The 20623-nt window shown below is 42.6% G+C and overlaps 1 protein-coding gene across 1 annotated transcript in view; it reads right to left on the bottom strand.

Annotated features, from left to right (window-relative positions):
• The window catches only part of SLC1A3 (solute carrier family 1 member 3), a 76998-nt gene extending 57823 nt beyond the window's left edge, over positions 1–19175 (bottom strand). Inside the window, exons 1-2 of the mRNA XM_036074666.2 lie at positions 19018–19175; positions 17097–17375 (exon numbers count right to left, since the gene is read on the bottom strand). Of these exons, the coding sequence (XP_035930559.1) occupies positions 17097–17277 (181 nt within the window). The 5' untranslated portion in view covers positions 17278–17375; positions 19018–19175. The remainder of the gene's footprint in view (positions 1–17096; positions 17376–19017) is intronic.
• Between the last annotated feature and the right edge of the window lie 1448 nt (positions 19176–20623).

The raw sequence follows: 20623 nt of genomic DNA, 5'->3' as shown, positions 1-20623 counted from the left end.
AAAGATAACTACCCTTTGCCTATGTGTAAAATATTTGCTCTATTTTTCTAATTGCTGGCCATATATTATTACTCTAAAATACACAGGTATTTTGCATTTTTATAAAATAAAGTCTGCACATCTTTTTTTATTAGGTGATTTCTTCAAGAGTTATACACTTTAATTTCCTTCCTTCCTCCCAAGTTAGATAAATCTTTAATTCATTTTTCCTTCTTTGATTGCTTGCTTTGTTTTAAAATATTGAAGCTTTAATCTTCCTGGAACTTGGTTTGGGGTAAGGCATTTAATTCTAATTTTCAGTGTGCATTATTCCACACCGCATCATCAACAGCACATAGGAATTCTAAAAGGCGCTGGTAATATCTAGTTTTTTCCTGTCTGTTTAAATAAAGACCAAGTCACACCGAAATAACTGCTTCATCTTATAAGTAAGTAAATAAATAAGTATTCATAAACCTTACTTTACTTCCAATTAAATATAATTTTACTGGATTTGATTGTTTTCTGATCTTTATTTAAATGCATTTAAACATTTGTCATTCAATTATAACATAAAATGTGCACAATAAACACAAGAAACTCATCTTGGTCACCTGGGATTTGACCATATCAAGATATTAGGAATTTTAGATATCTGCCAAATAAGAATTTAAGACCAGGCTTGGTTTTACAAGTTCATTTCTAACTTGGCCGTTTCATTAGAAATGTATTTACTCAAATATAACACTGTTTCCGAGGAGGGGTAGGATCCTGGCTAGTCCAGAAGGTATTTATTAGTTAAGTTATTTAAGTTGTTTAAGAAATTTAAATTATTTAAGTTATCATTTAGAATGGTACAGGTCCTAGGAGGAAGAGACAAGCCAATATCGATGAAGGAAGGGGATTAATCTTTCTAAATACTAGGTGCATTAGATCCCGTTTCCCAAAGTCTAACCTTCGCCAACACTGATTGTATTCTTCTCTCTACAGCCATAGCAGCCGTAGCCAGACTCTCTCTCTCTGGGAGCTCTATGCACTTTCTCTCTTCTCCCCCCATCAAATCCCACATTTATCCAGTGCCACCAATTTTCATCTAGGTGCTAGGAGGGGAAGTAGGCCAGCTCAGTGAGTGAGTCCTGGGCAGTGGTGAATGATGTCTCTTAACTCCAGTCCACCAGGTAGATGTCTACCAGAGCAGCAGAAAAACAGCCAGGGGGCAGAGTCTCAAGAGGTGATGATACTTTTCTTCTGTTTTTCCAGTCAACAAGCCTCTTGCTTGGAAGCGTAGTCCTGGCATCAGCTACTCTAGAATGTCTCAGTTTCTTTACATTCTCCAATGTGGAACCCCCGTTTTCTTAAAGCTCTTCTTTATAGGTGGGACAGCAGATAGGAGTCACCATCTATTTCTTCATAAGGGATAGTTTCAGGTCGAAAGCTTTGAAGAGAAGAGTTGTTTAGAGGGATAGCACATGGCAAATACTCTTTGAATCAATTTTGCCCCTGACTAAGCTTTGATCTGTTTATTCTCTCTGGGTTTACCAAGTGAGCCATTTCTACTCCTAGGAAAGAGGGGATTATCTTGGGAAGGGGAATATTTATTGAGCCCTTAATAGGCTCAATGGTGGCCTGATCCTCATCACAACTTTATGAGGTAGATATTATCACGTTTATTTTAAAAAATGAATACACTGATTGATGTTCAGAAGCTAGTTAACTTGCTACAGAATTATTAAGGGCTTGACTCGGGAATTTTAAAGAAAACCCAGAGCTCTTTCTACTACACTGTAATGCCTCTCAAACACAGACCTATCCTTGTAGCCAGGGCCTGAGGATAGGTCTCAAATCAACCTGGCTCCTGGGTCTTTAGCATTTCTAACTCCTGAACTCTAGAAGCACTTGAGTAATAATCTTGGACCTGCTAGCAATGTCCCAGAGGCACCCAGTCCATGCTGAAACCCATCGTAGGTCCCGATATGGTTATCACAGTACTAGATCACTGTTTAAAATGATTCCACCAAATCCCTTTTGATGGAATGATTTAACTCAACTTACAAAAAACTTATTAATTAAAATAGCTTGCCTCTTCACCCCACTTCACGCATCGTAATCCTTGGAAACCATCAGTAACAAAGCTGGAAAGGACATGAAGTGAAAACATGCTTCAGGCTCCCATGTTTAATGACAATAGCTTGCAGGCATCGAGTACATGCAAGATGCTGAGCCCTCACGAGCACATTGGAGAACCACAGAGGCCAGGACCAGTATTACCTACACCTCACAGATGAAGAACTGGAGTCATTGAGAGGGTAGGTAAATTGCCAAAACCTCACAGCCAGTGCAGGTTGGGGCCACTGTCAATGCAGAGAGGGGTCAAGCTGCTTCCCCAATGCCAGGTGAATGGCTGAGGTGGGCTTCACACCCAGGCTCCCCAGCTCCAGAGCCTGGACTCTCACCTACTCTGCTGTACTCCTGGCCTCTCAACAGTCACGGTACTAATTTAAAGAGCCTAAGTTTAGGACGCAAGTTTATTTCGCCTACCTTTTCGTTCCATTTCAAATTAGTTTAACTAATACAGAGCCTGAGGTGGGCAAAGGTTTTGTTGGCGTTACTTAATGAAGTCAACATCCAGCTTTTTTCACTTCATTTGTTGAATGAATAAACAAAAGACATTTTTTTTTTCGGCTTTTGCTCTGCCAGGCAGCATTAGAGGTGAGGCCAGGGTGGTAAGGTCAGACAGCTGTCAGCGACCAATCAAGAGGAGCAAGTGCTCTGAATGCAAAGACTGCTTTTTTGGGGTAAGCAGTTCAGGTTTCTGATTATGCAGCCCAGCGATGAAACGAGTCTTCCCTGAAACATCCTCATATCCTGATGCACAGATTTCTCAGAGCCCTCTACTCTCTGCCCTTCCGACCAGTTAGAGGCAGCAGGGCGGGGGTGGCCTTCTTCACTGTGCTAAAGCTGCTCACTCATGGCCTCTGCACGTCCTTGAAGTGCATTGACTGAGGTTCCCAGAGCTAATAAAAACCTTGATGGCCACCAGATCTTTAATGCAAAAGAACAGATCCTTTATTATTGATTACTCTGCAAAAACAACGATAAAAATCAGAATAACCTCCCCGCGGGATTTGTTACAGCTGAAGTACACTTTGTAGTTTGCATCTTGGCGACATTATATAATACACGGATGTCACAGTTCAATTCGGATTGCTCATTCTCAGTCAACAGTCTTCTATCATTCCTGTTTTGGTATTTTACCGGATTTTTGGAATCTAGGAAATATCTTAACTGGAACGTTGGAGGTGATCAAAATGAACTGTGCTGGCTGAATTCGATAAACAAAGATGCATTTTTGTTTAAAGATGTTCTCCTAATACAAAGAGCTCAAGAAGTGAGTCCTTCAGGGGTTCGCTGTTTCCCCTAGAGAGTCTATACCACAAACACTTCTTTGGAAGATTAAATATCACTTCGCTTTTCTAAACTAAGCTGCAATGTGCACACTAGAGCCTCAGAAAGAACACACCACCACAGGCTTCCTTTTGAAAGCCAGACACGCACAGCAAGTTAAAAGCTAAAGACATCTTTTAAGAATTTGGCCCATATTTAATCTGATAAAATTAATAAAAATATTAAGAAGCCAGAAAATATGTAAGAGTAGAAAAATGAGGCACAATTTGAAGTAAAATTTGGACCGATTCAACTTTTAACTTTTGATAAACATTGGAGTTTGAAATAGTAAAATTTTACTCAAGTTCCCCCACCCTATCTCCAAACTGTCACGAACAGATTGGCAGACCAAAGCTTTCTAGATTTACTGCTCACCATACAAAATTCTCCAGGAAAAAGACAGGTTGCTCCCAAAGAGCTCAAATGCCAAAAGGGAATCTAAAAGTAATAGTGGCACTGACCTTGAGAGGAAGATTTTCCATTTTGAGGCCACCCTATGAAAACTACCAAAATGTCCACCCAGGATGAGCCAATGAGCTCTTCTAACATTGACCCTGCAAACCAGTCAGCGGACATTCAAACTCCTACCCAGAATAAGCTTGGCCTGCAGATCTTTAGCCAGAAAGAGTACCATGCTGTCCGCTCATATGCAAGATGGCACGAGGAAAATAATGATTTCAAAATTTCTGTTGATAGCACACACTGGTTTTATGTGACAAAACACTACTATTTCCCAGGTAGGATCTTTTCATTTATGTAGCAACAATAACAACAACAAAAGACCAGCACTACTTTGTCTCAAGGCTACAATGATCAATGTATGCGGCAACAAAAGCACAGGAATGAGTCCACCACTTTCGCCACGTTCTATTGGTTGGAAGCAAGTCACCGGTCCCACCCACCCACACACAACAAGTGAGCTGCCCTGGGCGGTTAGGGGCTGTCCAATGTGCAAAGGTCTTTCGGCCTCTTTATCAAGTGCTTCTCGTGTGGTGTAGACATGCATAGAGAAGATGCTCTATAGATGTTTGGTGAATGAATGATGTTGCGATTGTAGTCCTAGCCCTGCCTTTAACTCTTAATGTGATCTTTCTTAGGCCTCATTTTTTTTTTTTTTCCTAATTTATAAAGGAAGAATGCTCCAAGATTCACACATCACCCTCCTTCTTGCCTGGGCCTATGGCATAGCTTCCAACTGGTCTCCCTGCTTCTGCTTTGCCGTCCTACAGCCTCCCCCTGACATACTACCCAGAGGTGTTTCAAAACCCAAGCCAGAGCGTTGTTCCTCTCTGTCCCCTCATGGCTCCCCACGTCATGTGGGGTAAAAGCCCAAAGCCTTGTGATGGCTGCACCTGGCCTGCTTCCCCAGCTTCACCATATTCAGAACTCACCCCCCACCCCACCACCCGCCCTGTTTCACCATTTGCCTCCTCGCCTGATCCACCATCAGACAGGATCCCACTTTATGGGCCTGGTGCTGGCCCTGCTTCCTGCCTGGGACACTCTTCGCAGGAGTTCCCATGTTTACTTCCAGACGTCGTTCCAATGTCACCTTCTTATTGCAGCCTACCCTGAACTTTCTTCTCCCTCGGCTGCCTTTGTTTCAGGAGTTCTTATCACCTTCCAAAATGCGATATAATTTTCTAATTTCGTGTGCTTGCTGTTTATTGTTGTCTCTGCCTCCTCAAGTATAAGCTCCAAGAGATCCAGATTTTTCTTTCCTGAGGCATTTGTTTTTGTTCACTGATAAATATTAAGCCCCTGAAACAGTGCCTGACACATAGTAGGGGCTCAGTATATTGCTGAATGAATGAACAAGCAGCATGGCTTAGTTCTCTTTCAGATGATCCACACCCAGCATGTCCTGGCCAACCCCCTCTCCGCCGTGCTGCACACATTTACCAAATGGAGGAATTTGGAGGAATCGCTTTGCTCTGTGCTTCACAGTAAATCCCGTTTCCCACTGTGTTCTGTGAGCTCAGTGACTAACCCTCAGGAACACCCCTTCTTCCAAACCGTGATTTCTCTCTCGTGATCTGTGAAACTGGGTCTCAACTGAACCTCGATTTCTCATACGGCTTAGGTTTTTAGATTCACAAACCAGGCGTGATAGCTCCTGATTCCTGGTTCTTCCACAAGGCTTGATTTTTTTGAATATGAAGGAGAGCAGGTGTGAGGCTCTAGAAAGATCATGGACTGAGATTTCAGAGATGAGGTTCTGGGTCTCATGTTGCCAGCAAATGATGCTGGTGGGTACTTGACTTAAAAGATTGAATCTTCATATCAAACGTGCAGGATTTAATATCGCCCTCTTACAGAGGAGGAGACTGAACCCTTGAAAGAAGAAGCCTCTTGTTCTAGGAGACAGGGCCAGTGACTGATGTTGGGAGAATGGGGTTGCAAACTGAGGTCTGCCCATTTCCACAGTTTAGTCTTCAAATCATGTCATCTCTTTGGACCTTTTTTTTTTTTTTTTTGTGGTCCACAGAATGGGAGGGATAGATCAGAGCAGGCAGTATCTAAAATCTTCTTGAACTTTAATATTCTCGGCGAAAGGTTCTGAGTTTAAAAGAACCATGTAAACCAAAAGCATTATAAATCTTAGCTGCTATATTATGAATGTATCTTGTTTCTTCTCATGAATTCTAAAGTCCTTGATAAGGCGTAGGAAAGCATTTTTTAATAGGTCAAAAAATGCTTTGTCAACTTGGCCATTATAGTTATTATGGCAGGTAGGCAATAAATAATTATTTGAGAGATCAAATAGAAGTTTCTATTTTAGAACTGGGCTAGCGTGTAGCCCAAGCTGGAGAAGTCATAAGTCCGTCTCAAGCAAGCCTAATGAAGCCGGTGGGCATAAAGTTCCACTGGTTTATTTTTACAAGAAGGGCAAAGGTGTAATGGTCAATTTACCTGCTCCAGGGGTCTGCTGCTCCCTGTCTTTGGTTTCACCCCAAACTTCCAGGCATTTCCTGGAGAGAAGCTACTCTGTGGGAGGCAACCTTTCAACCCTCCCCCACTCCTCTGTTCCCACATCCTACAGAGATTTGGGCCCTGGCTTGGCTCATTCTTTTGTCCTTTGGTATTTCCTGTTGCTGGAGGTGGGAAATACCTGCTCCAGCCTTGTTCTACCAGTGGTGCCCAGGGGAAACCAGCCCTGGGTAACTGATGCAGACAAATCCACATGGCAAGCAACTCAGAGAAGACAACTCTATCAGAAGAACCCTAGGAGGGGCGCCTGGGTGGCTCAGTCGTTAAGCGTCTGCCTTAGGCTCAGGTTATGATCCCAGGGTCCTGGGATTGAGCCCCGCATCGAGCCCTGCATTGGGCTCCCTGCTCATCGGGAAGCCTGCTTCTCTCTCTCTCCCACTCCTCCTGCTTGTGTTCCCTCTCTCACTGTGTCCCTGTCAAATAAATAAATAAAATCTTAAAAAAAAAAGAAAAAGAACCCTAGGAGTTCTGAAAAGCCTGTGCTTTCTGCCTAAAACTGCACTAACATAGGCTATGTGAAGTGGCAATTAAATTTGCAAATAATCCTATAGGTCTTTCAAATGTCCAATCCATGGTCATTTAAAAAATATTCTACTAAAATCATTAGCACCTGTTGCATTCCTTTCTGGTAAAAAATAAAATAGTGTTATGACTGCGTAGAAACTGTAAGTGCAGTTTCAATTCTGGGGATGTTTCCCACAGATATACTTTACCTGGGGGAAATAACTTTTGTACAGGATTATTCATTGTACCATTTAACAAATGTATCTAAAAGTTGGAAACCATGTAAGTGTCCATTCATCGGGAATTGCTTAAATAGATGATGGTACACCCAGCTAATGCACCCCCAAGAGAGAAGGAGGAGGCTTTTTATGTGCGAATAAGGCACGATATCCAAGGTATATAGTACAGTTAAAAAAGTAAGATGTAAGGCAGGCTATATATATTATGCCAGCATTTGTATACAAAAGGCAAAAAAGGGATAGATACGTACTTATTTTTATACTCATAAAATAATTCTCAAGGCACACAAGAAACTGATAACAAGGTATTTATATCTTTTTGTACTTTTTTATTTTGGGCAATGTAAATGTATTTCATAAATAAAATAACAAAATAAGCAAAAAAAATTGGCTCACTTTTTTTTTTTTTTTTTTTTTTAATCTGACTGAATTCAGCGTGCCTGGCTGGCTCAGTCCGAGAAGCACATGACTCTTGATCTCTGGGTCATGAGTTTGAGCCCCATGTTGGGTGTAGAGATTAGTTAAATAAATAAAAACGAAACTTAAAAAAAAAAATCTGACTGAATTCCGATCTACGGTATATCTGCTAGATGCTTGGATCTTTCTAAAAAGTCACTTTGGGACTGGGTTAGTTTCTCCTCCATCTTGCTTTAATTTGCTTTAGCAATGGGTTTACTTAATTTGTGCCAGGGAGAGGAAAGTGACTATTTGTGCTCAGATTTCTAGTGAGTGGATCACTTTCTGACCTAACAGTTCTCTTTTTTTCTGGAGACAAGGAAGTGAATCTGAAAAAACTTTGAACTCAATCATTATAGGATCACGTCCACTTAGCCCTTGGAGTAACGAGTAACGAGTGCACCAAAGCTGCAAAGTCACCCTGTGAACCACTAGGCGAAGGTAACACACTCTTTCATCATCCATCATACTGTACAAAGCAATGCAATGGCAGAACTGACAAAGCCCTGGGAAGTCTATGGAATCTCAGCTTTTTTTTTTTTTAAAGATTTTATTTATTTATTTGAGAGAGAGAGAATGAGAGAGAGCACATGAGAGGGGTTAGGGTCAGAGGGAGAAGCAGACTCCCTGCTGAGCAGGGAGCCCGATGTGGGACTCGATCCAGGGACTCCAGGATCATGACCTGAGCTGAAGGCAGTAGCTTAACCAACTGAGCCACCCAGGCGCCCGGAATCTCAGCTTCTTTATACGACTATTTCATTCGCCTTAAAAAAGCAAATGGAAGTCTATGGAATCTCAGCTTCTTTTTTTTTTTTTTTTAAGATTTTACTTATTTATTTGTCAGCAAGAGAGAGAATGAAAGAGAGAGCGAGCACAAGCAGGGGGAGTGGCAGGCAGAGGGAGAAGCAGACCCTGCGAGCAGGGAACCCGATGCGGGACTTGATCCCGGGACCCTGGGATCCTGACCTGAGTCGAAGGCAGATCCTTACCTGACTGAGCCACCGAGGCGTCCCTGGAATCTCAGCTTTTTTATATGTCTATTTCATTTGCCTTAAAAAAGCAAATCCAAGAGGACAAAAGTAAATAAATAAAAAAAGAAGATGGCTCTGGTCATCGGCAGTCTGTTAAAAGACTCAGAATTTCCTTCTCAATTCATCATTCACATTCAACAAGTTCAAGGCAGCAGCAAGCACACGGATCCCTGGGGTTTTGCCTTACTTGCTTTAAAGATGAAATTTCCAGGGATGCAATGTGTCTAAAAGGATGAGAAGGGCAGCAATTATCCATCTCTCATTAGGGACAGATGAGCTTCATCTTACAAGATTCTGAATAGAAAGTCTCTCGCTAATAGCCTATTGTTTACCTCTGGGAAGCAGAAGCGGGCTGTGGCCTGGAATCATTGTTGGAGAACTGGAGAGTCTCTTTGGGTACAAGAAGAATGGAGGTGCCCTTTCTGGAGACAGAGACTCAGTCTTGAAATTCAAAACTTAAGGGTGCCTTTTAACTCGCTGCTCCTGTATTTACCTTTGAATCTTTGAGACGATACACAGCGTGAAAAAAAGAGTGCCTTTCCCCCTCTTGTCTTAATTCATCCAGGGAATATCTTCCTTTATTTAGTGTGGGGGCTTTTATTCTCTCTTTTTGGTTTCAAAACCACTCGAGGACCTCTCTTGACTGGGCATAGTGATGGAAATATTCTTGGGTTAGGGAGTAAACGCTGGGCAACTTTGATAGCCCTGAAGCTTGACCTAAAACTCTTCATTTTTATACTCGGCGCACCCAATGGCTACACTTCGTGCCTTCAAGTGCTCTGTGTGTTTCCTCACCTCACAGCAATGATACAGCTCACCCAGCTGCCAGACCAAATAGTTGATGAATGATAGCACCCCAGTGTTCCATAAATATCAAGCGCTCCAACACCTGGAATGCACAACTTGGACAAGACGGGGCTTAAATTCCAGTTGCCTTTTCCAGAAAATGTAGGCTCTTCCCTGCCTTGTTGGCTCTACAGCAAAAACAGACTCGCCACCTTTCTCCTCTGATTTGTGAAGGATGGGCAGAAGACTGCAGGGCACAGGCCTGCCTCATCTGTGGGCTCCAACCTGGTTATGCCACCCAGAGTGCAGGAACATGATGGCCCTCAAGAATTTAGTGGGAGAGAAGGGGGCTGCTTGTGGATGGGAGAGACTGGCTAGAACCGGTCGGGAGATCAACGGTATGGAATAGAGGTCCTTGCAATTGTACAGCGTCAAGGAGTGGAAAGAAAACACTGGCGTGTTTTATCCATACATTCTGCTTTAGAGGAAGGCAAAGCAGACGTTAAATGACAGAATTTTGAAGTCGGAAGCAGACATTAGTCGAAACGTGATCTGCTGACGAGGAAATCTGAGGCCCAGAGATTTGTCCTGGATCATAAAGTGAGTGAGTCGATGGCGGAGCTGCGTCTGTAACCAGGACCTTTGGACTCCCAGGGGTTTCTCAGCTGCATGCCGGACATGTGCAGATACTGCTCAGAAGGGGCACTGACTGGGCCCTGGACTCGCATTGCTAGAGAAGCGCACTGGGCAAACTTTGTAAACTAGAGCACCGCAACAATGGAAGGTATTATTACTGCAGGTAATGGTTCCGGACACACCTGCTTATTTGATAACCTACTTAAAAGAGAAACAAATTTGAAGTTGCCTGCTCAGTTTTCTCATTACCTGAACGAACAGGAAGAAAACAGCAAAGTAAAATCCAGAGATAATCTTCGAATGACATCAAGCCCTCTACCCCGTACCAACTCTCTTAGGAACCAGCAACACTCCTCCCAGGTTTCCAGAACCCCTCAACTAGCCTGTCCCAACTCTGATAGGGATGGCAGGTAATGGGCAGTAGATCCCAAAACGCTGGAGAAAAGGAAGAAACCAGGGAGGTGGTGAACTAGCAGATTGGTCCCAAGTGGTATGAACAAAAATGCACGATTGAGTAGGTTAAAACATTTATTGAAAACATTTTCTCAGCAGCTCTCCTTGCCCGAGACATCTACTATCAGGCACGCCCTCCATTGAGCAGTCTGTATTGTGATAAGGGCTGGGCCCGGGGATTCCTTTCTGCTTGGGCTCAGGAGGCCAGGTGGGTGAGGGACAGATAATGACAGTATCACTTACTCTAAGCCTTTCATCTCTGCCTCTCAAAGCCCTTTATAACCACTAAATCTCTTCCTACAAGTCTTCTTGGCTCTCTTCTCTAGCCAAGGAAATAGAAGCCACTTATCCTAGACCTCAACCAGGTGGTCATCTTCTCCCCTTCCTGGCCTGTCCTCCCCGCACCCCAGGCTCTCAGGTCTCTAGCAGATAGCGTCATTAAATCAGTGTGTATTTTCACTTGGTGCCCCAGCAAAGACGCAAGCAAAAGATGAGGGGTGTACAGTTTCTATGGATATTCTACCTGCCAAGCCCTTAAGGAAATTATTAAAGTTTACATGGTTGTATGTAGCGGAACTGGGATATAAATCTTGGCAGAGAGGTGTTACAATTATTCTATTTTACACATGAAGGAACAGAGGCTCAGTTCCAGAACTGGGACAGAAACCTAAAAGTGTCAGACTCCAGACTCCATAGCCCTGATCCACTCCCCTCTCCCCTATACGGTCCTGGACTACATCCCCACGATAGGAGGCAGCTCCCTGGAATGCTTTTCGAGAAAAATTGAGGGCCAGGATCCAAGTAGGCCGTGAGCACATGTCAGGTAGTTATTATTGCTGTCCCTGACAATTTTTCTGTATTTCTGCTCCCTGGGGGAGAAGACAAAGCAGAAGAAAATCACTAGTCCCTACACCCTACCTTTGTGTCCCTTCTGAGCAGGGCATGGTGAATCCACGGCTTCTGAGCTCTGAGGCCTAGCCCCTCTCCTCCCAGCCCTCTGTCCCCAGGAGCCTCTGTGAGGAGCTGAGCTCCACAGCACCAGGGGAGGACCTACCCCAGAAGCCCCCTTTTCTCATAGCTTCCTGAAGCTCCCTCTCCCTCTTCTCGTTTCTAGGAAGTGTTGAAGAAACCATAAATCCCAGCCCGGAAATCTTTCACCATTCTTTGGATTCCTGTTGTTCAACTGTGTGGAGATGCCGGTCTCCTGGTAAGCAGAGAGGCTACCCACACGGGGGCCACATGGTCCCCACACCGCTAACTCCAGCCGTCGGCCCCTTTGGTCCCATTACCAGTCACTTCAGTGTGGCAGCTGCTGGTTAACCACATCACTAAACATGTTTGACTGAACTAACTGACTCAGCTAGAGAGTGTGTATGTGTGCAAGGCACAGAATACCACTACGGCCTTTCTGGGAGATACTCGCTTTATTCATAGAGAAGGGCCCAGGAGTTAACAGTGTTCTGAGAAGAGTCTCACTTACACAATAGCTTATGCAGGAGGACGGCCCGCTTCAATGATCATTATTCATTTAACCCTCAAAGACAGAACCTGTCCTGGTTCAGTCTCAACATCAAAATACCTTCAGAATCTCCCTGTATAGTGAGCTTCTTGCACTGTATCTCTCTTGTGGCATTTGCATCTCAAAATCAACACGTCCAAAAAACCGAAGTCCCCCCTCCCATTCCTGCCCCAATCTTCTTCCTGTATTCTACCCTCACTGGTAGCACCAGCACCCGCAGTTACCCAAGTCAGAAACCGGAGCGATGGCCTGCAGTCCGGCTCTTCCGCTAATGCTCCCAGGCAAGCAACTGTCGGGACGCAGGAGTGCCTCGGGTACTGGGGTCTCAATTTCACCCCTCCTTTCTGTCACTCCTGTCTTTGGGTCAGTGCACACCCTTAGCTAATTGATGTCATAAAACAAGAAGGGACATGTCCCGAGGGCAGGGACCAGCACTCAGAAGAGTGGATCAGTCTAAACATAGGGCCAGATTGGTGGATTTGAATCCCGGTCGATATGCATCAGCTCTGGGAGAAGTCTCTGAGCTGTTTCCTTATCTGTGAAATGAGAATAAGGATACCTCCCTCCCTGGCTTGTTTTGAGAATTAAATAAAGCTAATGTGTTAACAACATTTACAACAGTGCTTGGCACACAGTGTAAGTGTTTGCAATGTATATAATACGTGTAATGGTAGATGAGGGGACTGAGGCTCAGAGCAGTTAAATGCATCCTCTAGGATCATACAGCTATTAAATCATACAGTTGGCATATAAATCCATGTCTATCCTTCATCAAAAGCCACACTCTTTCTAGGACCCACATTGTTTTTTTTAAGATTTTATTCATTTATTTGAACTAGAGAGAGGGTGAGAGAGAGCACACGAGTTGGGGGACAGAGGGAGATGGAGAAGCAGGCTCTCTGCCGAGCAAGGAACCCAACGAAGGGCTCGATCCCAGGACCCTGGGACCAGGACCCAAGCAGAAGGCAGACGCTTAACCGACTGAGCTATCCAGGCGACCCCCCCCGACAACCCCCACGGGTGTTCATAAGAAAGTAGAACCTCTAAAGTATCAACACAAAAATCATATATAGAACAGCATGGATAATACGATCTCACTTAAAAAATGTTTATAGAGATAATTTAAAAACTCCCTGTTACTGCCTCTGAACCTTGTCTATGCCTTTGTCATCTCATTTCATCCATCTCTCCTACCGAATGACCTGAGGGCAGAGACTCCCCATTGCATAGCACAGGCCAGACACCCAACACTCAGTATTTGTTAAATTGCTGAATAGCACTGAATCTTTAAACAAAACCACACATTTATTTAGCAAACAATAGATAATAGTGGATAATATATGAATGTGCATTCAAACCATACAAAAACTTATTTAAGAAAAGTAATATTCCTTCTATTCTATTATCAGACACCCAGCTCCCGTCCCAGAGGCAGCCACAATGACCAGTTTCTTGTATATCCTTCAGAAATACTGCTGAATTGCATGGAATTATGGTGCAGTTTACATTCATTGCTGAAGAGTATTAGGGAATGATGGGAAATGCTTTATACACATTTAGTCAGTACGTTTTCTTTTCCGAAAAGTCACCAATTTTTCTCAAACCCATAAAAAGGACAACCCAAACATAAAAGGTGTGTGTGTGTGTGTGTGTGTGTGTGTGTGTAGACAAACAGCAGAGAAAGGTGCTGGTTGCTGTGTTCAGGAATTCCCTCAAGTAAAACCACCCTCCAAGTCTACGCAATGCTATTTAGTTTCCTTCCCCTTGCAGCTGATCTTATGACCCATTTCTTCAAAAATTTTTAGCCTGAGATTTCATTTTTATTGTGCTATTCGTTCCCTGGACACGAAAGATGGGCATTCTGTGACTTGAACGCAACAAAGGACTTTCCCTTTCTTTCAGCGAGGTGTCTGAGGTCACTCTCATCCCACTTACCACAGTTTGAAACGACAAAGTGCCTCCTGGAGGGAGAAAGATAGTAGCCACTCTCCTCAATGTGGTTTTTGTCAGACAGATGTCTGCAACAGCCCTGGGAGACACTTTATCTCATGCTTTAATAATGAACCCTCTTAAAGGGACTTAACACTTGGCAATGCATTCTCTTAGGTTGCTAATTTGCACCCATTACGTCGCTTCGTCAGAGCATGGCACATTCAGACTTTGACATGGCTTAGAAATGACATTAGACATTAGGTCTTTTTTTATTAAAAGTGATTAAAACCTAAGAATTTGGTTCTTCTCACCTCCTCTTTGGAGAAAATAACTTCTCTTCTTCCTTACTAGCATCTTCCCAGTTTTTTTCCTATGCCGCAGCAAACGGATTAGAGAGCTGAAGTCCAGACATGTTCTTATTATTCTTTCAGGGCTGATGTAGACATGGTACCCAGTGACAAGCTCAATGGCGCCTTTGTTTCCACTGGGCCCTCAATGGAAGACACACCAAGAGATAACTGAAGGATTCTTCCTTCTTTCCTTAGTCTGTTTGCTACTAAGTTGTCTATTTGCCTTTCCAAGTCTTTGGTGTAGACTCAGCGGTCTGACTGTCAATGAGCTCTTTTTATGTGTTTCTTTGTTAGGGCCTTCTTCTTGTTACTTCTACCTCTTCAGTTTCCATTAGTAAAGCCAACCATGAGGACACCCTGCCAAGTTATCTACCCCAGCTCAGCCAACTCATTGCAGTTCTCACAAATGTTAGGAAAGTCCTCACTGGTCTAGGAAATGATCCCAGAACTCATAGAGAAAATGGACTATTAAATCCTGGCATTATCTTCCTTCTATTGGAGATTTGTCTTTGTAATCACTTAGGAACTTGCTTCTCCATCAGTCTGCCTCCCATGTGCAGGTTTTATTACTTTCCATTTCTCTCTTCTTTAACTGAAACATTTCTGTTCTAGAAATCGAACTCTTCTTGTGTTTAGAACACCGTTTTGATTAAGTGTTTCTGCATCTTTCCCAAACATACTCCAGTATCACTGAGCTCTATTATTAAGGGTGTAAGATTGCTGAATAAATGAGTATTTGTTAAATGAATGAGAGGGATGTGGCTTAATCATTTGTAGGAGAATTGTAAGTTTTCTGCTGATTTAACTGGGTAAGTCATATAGTAAAATGACAATGCGATGTGAATGCATCTAGCATTGTTTGCTAATCGGGCCTTTACCAAGTCATAGCAGCATTTCTCTTCCTGGCATTTCTCACAAGACACCAACTAGTTCACAGAGCAGGAAGGCGGGATGGCAAAGTGGTTAAGAGAATGGCCTCTGGCCTGGATAGCCTCAGTCTGACTTTCAGCTCTAGCATCTACTATCTGCATGACTTTGGGCAAGTTGCTTGATCTCTTCATGCTCAATATTTCCATCTATAAAATAAAGATCATACTAATCATACCTACCCACTCACTCATAGGCTTGTTTGAGGATTAAGTAAGCTAATATAGGCAAAACACCTAGAAAGTAGCTGGAATAGTACTATATAAATGTTCACTATTATTATCTGGCAGCTACTGTTTGGCTTGATGACTATCATTCAGGCATTTTACATCAACTTCCAAGACAATGACACATCACTGAAATACTTCTCCCAGGAATGTATTTAAATCTGGGAATCTGGGGCGCCTGGGTGGCTCAGTCAGTTAAGCATCTGCCTTTGGTTCAGGTCATGATCCCAGGGTCTTGGGATAGGGCTTGAGTCTGGGCTCCCTGCTCAGTGGGGAGCCTGCTTCTCCCTCTGTTCCTCCCCCTGCTTGTGCTCTCTCTCTCAAATAAATAAATAAAATCTTTTAAAAGCACAAAACACAAAACCACAACAAACCTGGGAACCTACTAAAGAAAGCCATTGCTTCCCTGACTCTGTCAGGACCTTTTCTCTTTGAACATCTCTAAAATTAGTTGAACAGTCATTAATCACCAACAATTACTAACAGGAGCAAAAGATGTTGAAATGGAATATATCTAAAGTCTTGTGACAAACTATTCTCCTGCTGTATTCCTATTTGTCTACAATTTAAGACTCCTATTTTTTTAGATTAAGTTCTAATTATATTTCCAAGCTACAAAACTTTCTTGGTTTTTAGTGTCATTACCTCTTTATATTTGACGGAGACCTTGGCAAACTCCAAGGTAGAGATTAAACCTGTACACAAATGCCCCCTCCCCCTTTTGGGCCACATAGTAGAAATTTGAGTTAGACAGTTTTTACAACATGGCCTTGGCTTATATTTTACCAGCCTAAGGATTTCTATACTGGTTCAGTCAAAGATTCCAAGTAAGTAGTTCCTTCAGCTCTATTTTAAAGTAGGATCAATGCCACCCATAAGTAATAAGCGATAATTTCGGATATCAATAAATCAAACAAAAACAATGTTTTATTAGTACAGATTGCTGTTGACAATGCTACATTTGTAAGAGGCTGAAAAGTTTCAGGAAAGGGACAGCTATTTATGGGAAGAAATGAATGAAAAAGATCCGTGTCAACATTTTTCTCAATTTACTCTTTCTAGTCACTGGATGGGGGAGTGCAAACACATAAAAGATTCAGCCTCTCCCTCTAGGCGTGATACTCAGCTTCAAGTCAGCACCAGTTAGAAGATAATTACTATTAGGAACCTGTACCTCATTTTGGGTGTACTAATTGTATAAATTAGTTTTAAGTGAAAGTGACATCCTATAATGATTACATTTTGGCCAAATCTAGCAGGCATGCTTGTTTTTATTGTTATTTAACTGCTCAGGCCTAATGATTAAATTATCACTCTTTCATCCTTACACGAGATGGGAAAACATTTGATTTGTTTCTCTTCTCCGCACAATCAATTGATTTGCATAATGCCTAACGATGCTTTTTTCAGATTCCCATGTGTTTACCATATATTGCTCCAAACATGCCAACAGACTGTCATTTAATGGGAGAAAAAAAATCTTCCAGTCCAGACGAAAGCCTGGACGATTATTTTGAATACCTACAATCAGTCCATCTGATAATATGCTCAGGCAGCCAGATGCCCCAGAGAAACAAGATCCTTTTCTTTTTTTTTTTTTTGGTTGTTATCAAATGACTTACCCACAATGACTGCAGTGACAGTGAGCAGCACAAAAGCATTCCGAAATAGGTAACTTTTAACATCCTCCTTTGTGATGTTCTGCACTTTCCTCTTGGCCAAGAGTGTGCGCTTACGAACTCCTCGCTGGAACCTCTCCATCCTGCCCCCCATCCTGGGCTCTTCTTCATTGCTTTTAGTCATATTTTACTTCTCTAGGAGAGGGAGAGTCTCTTCTTTGCACTTCAGTGTCTCGGAATCACCCCCGGAAAGCCAGACCTCTTTGGTGTTAGAGAACACAACTAGAATGAGGAGAGAAGAGATGAGAGTTACAGCCTGCAGGGGTGAGAAATGAGAGCCGCCCCACAGCAGGGCAAGCAGTTGGCACACTGCATAATCTCAGCAGGAATCAAGGGCTAGAGAGCCACGACGCCAGTTTTCAAGGCGGGGATGTGCATATTTTACTGGACCACGTGTGAGAGATGTGCCTAAATTCAGACTATATGAGCAATAAATAAATAAAAGAATATACCAGCAGAATTGTGTGTTCTATTTTAAAAAATCTGCCCTTCCCATTCCAAGGAGGCTATAAAAGGGTTCATCAGAGCCCTGAGTGTGACTGAGCAGCCCCCACCCCCACCTCTCCCCCGAACCTAGCCAAGTGCTTTTTGCACAATGTTCACCGTCAATAAATGTCTAATTGAATTGAATGCACAGGAAGCGCTCAATAATTACTTGATGGCTTATGTCGTGTACATGGTGAAGGCATAACCAGGTCAATAAAATGAATTAAGATATTGATATTTCACCGTCAGAGCTTTCTGTTATATATAACAAAGTAACGATTTCCTTCATTAAGGAAAAAACATGATAATATCAGTTAATAAATATGGTCATGAAAAGAATGCAATGAAAAGAATATATGCACAGGACTTTGGAAATACATTTGACTATTTTACAGGGTCACTTTTAATTTTTTTTCCCTGAAATAAGCAAAGATCTCCGAGCCCATCTATACATTATCTGAAATCGTAATTCATTTCCATTTTTATTACAAGTAGAAAGTAGTATCTGTCCTTGTGGCAATCATATCGGAGTCTTCTGAGGAAACCATCAGCGACTTCTGGGTATTTCAAAATTTGGGATTTCTAGAACAGAGGAGATGAATCCAATTTTCATTCCAAACATTACAATGTGTGGTTTCTAGTTTCTTTAAAGTGCTCCTAGGTTATTCAAATATATCTAAGTCAATCTCTCCTGGGTGGAAATCAGTTGTCTTGAAGAAATCAAAGGATTCCTCCTGTTTTATAAGATTTGTGATCCATAATCTTTCCCGTGATCAATCCAAGTAGAAATCAGTGGTGCCTGTGGACGTGTGTATATGGCAAGGCAAGCAGCCAGCGTGGGCGGCTGTGGGGGAGGTCACTAGGAAGCAAAAGACTCCTCCGAGGCTTTTGGCAAATCCAAGTGTGGAAAAAAAGACTCATCTGAACAGTTTTGACTTTTAAATAAAATTGCAGGTTGGGGTCAGTGACAATACGACCCACAGCTTGCTTAAGACTTCACAGCAGATTACAAGTTTAGGGAGAAGGGAAGGAGGGGTGACACGAGAGACCAGATTTTTTTTTTCTTTCTTTTCACTAATCTCTGGTTCCCTTTCCAGTCACTTTTTAAAACAGACCAGCTCAGCCTTGATTCTTTTCTAGCTCTGGAACCACAATCTACCCCCAATCCAGCCCGAATGACTCAAATCCAAATGAAGAGCGGACACGGCATAAATACACACCACGCGCTGGTTACATGAAATTACTAACGTGGACTTTTATCTACCAAAATGGCTAGCTTTTTACCCTCGCTACTCCTCCGCTGGGCGAAACAAAATACACTGGTGGAGAAGGGCAAGGAGGAGTGAAGCCCAGCAGGAATCCAGGACGTCAGACTTACCTTTTCTGATTTTGTAACGGGTGGCCGGGACCGCAGGCGATGACAAGGTGAATTCCGCCGCAGGTAGCGCGGACTAACAAACGCCCGTGAGCGAGGCATACACGCGCTCTCTGAAACTGCAAGTTACTATCAGGGCAACTTAAGAAAAGGGGCGGAGTCTGCGCCCGGGAAACGGGGAGTGGGGAAAAATGAAAACACCACACGGAAAGAGGGGGCAAACCCGAGGTTTCTGGAATATTGATTAATCTTGGCTCACCAGAAGCATGCTTGCTGGCTTTGTTTTGCTCCTTAGACCACTTTCACGCTTTGTCAGTTCACTTTCATTAGGAATGCAAAACCGGGACCAGGAAGAATTGCAAAATAAAGCTCACACACACGCTCAGAAAGCTGGAAGCCTTGATTAGAACGTTTCAAAGAAGACTTTGCTAAGACTAAATTTAATTATCTCACACTATTGCAGGTTTCCTCCCCTGAAGGAAACTCGAGAGTGTGCTCTTTTGCCTGGTTGTACAACTGTTATAAAGAGTCCCTCTTTTTAGAATTGGGGGAAATAACTGACATTTCTTGGGAAGACCCAGAATGCAACAAGTATGGAGAAAAAGAAATGCCCACTACAATTCTGCAAACTTGCCTAAAGTTACTCAAAACACAAGATGAGGCATGCCTCTGAGTTAGCAGTTTAAACTCTTCTTATAACAAATCTAATTTAGCTCAAACTGCCTGCATTACAAAGACTAAAAAGGTAAGAAACACACAGAGACCAGGATCTTTGCTGAGCTATAAAGTAAAAAGCATTTTAAGACCCACGAGTGTAAATGCACACTTGAAGGTTTGTGATTTCAAAAGATAAGTTGCTGTACAGGTAGATGCTTCCATTTTAAAGGATGCTAAATATCTCCCGCCCCCCACAGCCCTCGCGCCATTGTTTTTAGGAATTAGAAAATTCTCATTGCACTTTTAGCCCACTTTTCTTCGAAAGGAAAATAGATTGTGAAAATAGATTTTTAAAAATGAAAAAAAAAAATTTTTTTTAAGCCTGACTCAGCTCCGAAACTTAGAACTTGTTTAGCATGAAGAACAAAGTTTGAAACAAAAACCCATACCAAAAATTATAGCCAGAGTTCTGTGTTCCTGTTCATTAAATATCGTATTCTCCATGCAAAATCTGCTTAGTTCTTGGGTCTGTCATCCGACAGGAAGGTGTGTTTTTTCCCTCATTAACAAACCGAGGGAAAGTCTAAAGACACGTCTCCTGCCTTCTTCAACCATTTCGTTGTGTGCCCTTCCCAACTGGTTGGAAAGCAATGGTGAATCATGTAAATGATTGAAAATGACAAACGAACAGCATTTGTTTAACAAATCATAACAACTTTTAAATTTGGCGTAATTTTAAGAGTTTATTGAATATACACTCTTGACAGTCCCAGCCCTCAGGAATCTTTTCTCTTCCTGTGATCTCCTAGGTCACTTAGCATCTGGCCCACATTGGTTAACACTTAATTACACGCTGTCTTCCGCTAATCCTGTCTTTTTAAAATCATGTTAAGCTTTGGCTTCTCAAGTGAATTATAAGTTCTTTGAGGGCAAGAACCAGTCCTATGCTTGG

Source organism: Halichoerus grypus, chromosome 2 (assembly GCF_964656455.1).
Source record: "Halichoerus grypus chromosome 2, mHalGry1.hap1.1, whole genome shotgun sequence".
Lineage (NCBI taxonomy): Eukaryota > Metazoa > Chordata > Mammalia > Carnivora > Phocidae > Halichoerus > Halichoerus grypus.
The sequence above is the reverse complement of the archived record's forward strand: the minus strand, read 5'-3'. Positions and strand labels throughout refer to the sequence as shown.